This window comes from Vicia villosa, linkage group LG6 (assembly GCF_029867415.1).
Source record: "Vicia villosa cultivar HV-30 ecotype Madison, WI linkage group LG6, Vvil1.0, whole genome shotgun sequence".
Classification (NCBI taxonomy): domain Eukaryota; kingdom Viridiplantae; phylum Streptophyta; class Magnoliopsida; order Fabales; family Fabaceae; genus Vicia; species Vicia villosa.
In genome coordinates this window covers 10398220-10400458 of record NC_081185.1, presented here as the reverse complement: position 1 = coordinate 10400458, position 2239 = coordinate 10398220, and the positions used below count along the sequence as shown (strand labels likewise).

The following is a 2239-nucleotide window of genomic DNA, read 5'->3' as shown; positions in this document are numbered from 1 at the left end:
AAATTAAATTAACTAATAAAAAATATTTGATTTTGTAAAAACTAGAAATAATTTTAACTAAATAACAACAATGTCGTTTTTTCTTAAAACATAAAAAGAAATCAAAGAAAACGCCTTATATTTGTTTTTGCATACCAATATTTTTCCTTACAAAGAAAAAAATTATCATACAATGTATAGAACAACTTTACCCTTATAAGAAAAAAAAAGAAAAAAATTATGGTAGGAGCTAATAATTAAGTTTTTATTCCTTATAATAATTATTCATAAAATATATTTTCCCCTATTTTGAACTCTTTCTATTTCTCTTCACAACGTTTCACTCTCAATTTTGCATTATAAAAATGTTTCTCTCTAATCATAGCCTAAGTAAAACCTATTCACTTTCGCATGGATTCCAACAACCTTAAAATCCATGAACACATTAAGGTTGTTCCTCCATCATCATCAACCCAAACAACAACAATAATCCCACTCACTTTCTTTGACATATTTTGGCTAAAGTTCCATCCAGTAGAACGTGTGTTCTTCTACACCCTCCCAAATTCACAATCACACCCCTCTTTCTTCTTTCAAGAAATTGTTCCAATTCTCAAATCTTCACTCTCTTTAACCCTCAAACACTTTCTCCCTTTAGCCGGTAAAATTGTTTGGCCTTCTGATTCTTCAAAACCATTCCTCCAATTCAATCCCAACGACGATGACGGAGTTTCATTACTCATTGCAGAATCTGATTTAGATTTCAACCATGTCATTGAAAATTCACCACATGAAGCTTCATTGTCGCGTTCTTTAATACCGCTTTTAGAATCAACCGATTCTTTTGCCTCCATTATCTCAATCCAAATAACTCTTTTTCCGAAAAGTGGTTTTTCCATTGGTATAAGCACACACCATGCAGTTCTTGATGGAAAATCTTCAACCATGTTCATAAAAGCGTGGGCTTATCTATGCAACAAAACCATTGAAACCCTAGAAGACTCACCAACATTGTTACCAAAGTTCGAGCCTTTATTCAACAGGGAAATCATCCAAGATCCAAATGATCTTGCTGCTGACTTCACAAATATCTGGATTGATATCATGAAACAGAAGCTTCCAAATGAAAAAGTAAACAACTTGGAGATTTTCCCATTTGAACCAAAACTCAAAGACTATGTCCGTGCAACGTTCAAGCTCACGCATGGAGATTTGGATAAAATAAAGCAAAGGGTGTTATCCAAATGGGAAATACTCTATCCAAACGAATCAAAGCCGCAAAGTTTATCGACTTTTGTTATCGCTTGTGCTTATTCGCATGTTACTATTGCAAAAGCTATGAATGGAGTTGATAAGGAGAAAGAGAAGTTTTCTTTTGTTTTCTCGGTAGATTGTAGAGCAAGGTTAGAACCACCAATACCAAATAACTATTTTGGTAACTGTGTTTGGGCGCAATTCCCGGATACACAAGCATTGGATTTTATCAAAGAAGACGGAGTTCTTTTAGTTGCTAAATGTATTCATGAAAAAATATTGATGATAGGTGAAAAGGGTGTTCTTGAAGGAGCTAAAGATTGCATTAATAAATTTATTTCTTTGGGAAGAGAAGGATTTGAAGTTATGGGAGTGGCGGGGTCTAATAGATTTGGTGTTTATGAGACTGATTTCGGTTGGGGAAGGCCGGAAAAGGTGGAGATAGTGTCGATCGATAGAGGTTTAACAATTGGTTTGGCAGAGAGCAAAGATGGCAATGGTGGAGTTGAAGTTGGAGTAGTTCTTAATAAAGATGTAATGGATCTCTTTAGAAATTTGTTTCTTGAAGGACTTAGAATTGATTGAATGTGGTTAGCAAGTGCATGCATCTATGGTGACTAATATCTTTATATGGATCCCATGTTTGAAGTATTGGCTATTTTTAATTTTCTTGTTTTTCAATAAAGTTCAAGTGATTTAAGAGTATTTTACATGGGCAATTGTTTTTAATATTTATGAATAAAATAAATGTGGATTTCTTTTTTATATATTAAGCTTCAAATGATTTTAATTCGAAATTAAGTTTAGTTGTAAAAAAATTACTTTTGGGTAGATTGCTTTTATAAAATTTAATATAAATATAATTAATGTAGAGTGAGTCAATTAAAGATAAATTTAATATAAATGATTAAGCAACATTTTTGAGAACTATTTAGTGAAGATTCCATTTAACATGGAATTGTTATCAAATATTGTAACAAGAAAAAATAGAGAAATTGTTAGCATA

At 32.0% G+C, this 2239-nt stretch overlaps 1 protein-coding gene across 1 annotated transcript; it reads left to right on the top strand.

The window, feature by feature from the left end:
* The first annotated feature begins 390 nt into the window (after nt 1–390).
* LOC131611219 (phenolic glucoside malonyltransferase 1-like) lies at nt 391–1818 on the top strand. Its single transcript, XM_058883310.1, has one exon. It carries the CDS (start codon nt 391–393, stop codon nt 1816–1818), a length of 1428 nt encoding a protein of 475 aa, XP_058739293.1.
* Nucleotides 1819–2239: the final 421 nt, after the last annotated feature.

What these genes read in the sequence shown, in the direction of transcription:
- LOC131611219 (XM_058883310.1), top strand. Translation starts at nt 391, where the DNA reads ATGGATTCCAACAACCTTAAAATCCATGAACACATTAAGGTTGTTCCT.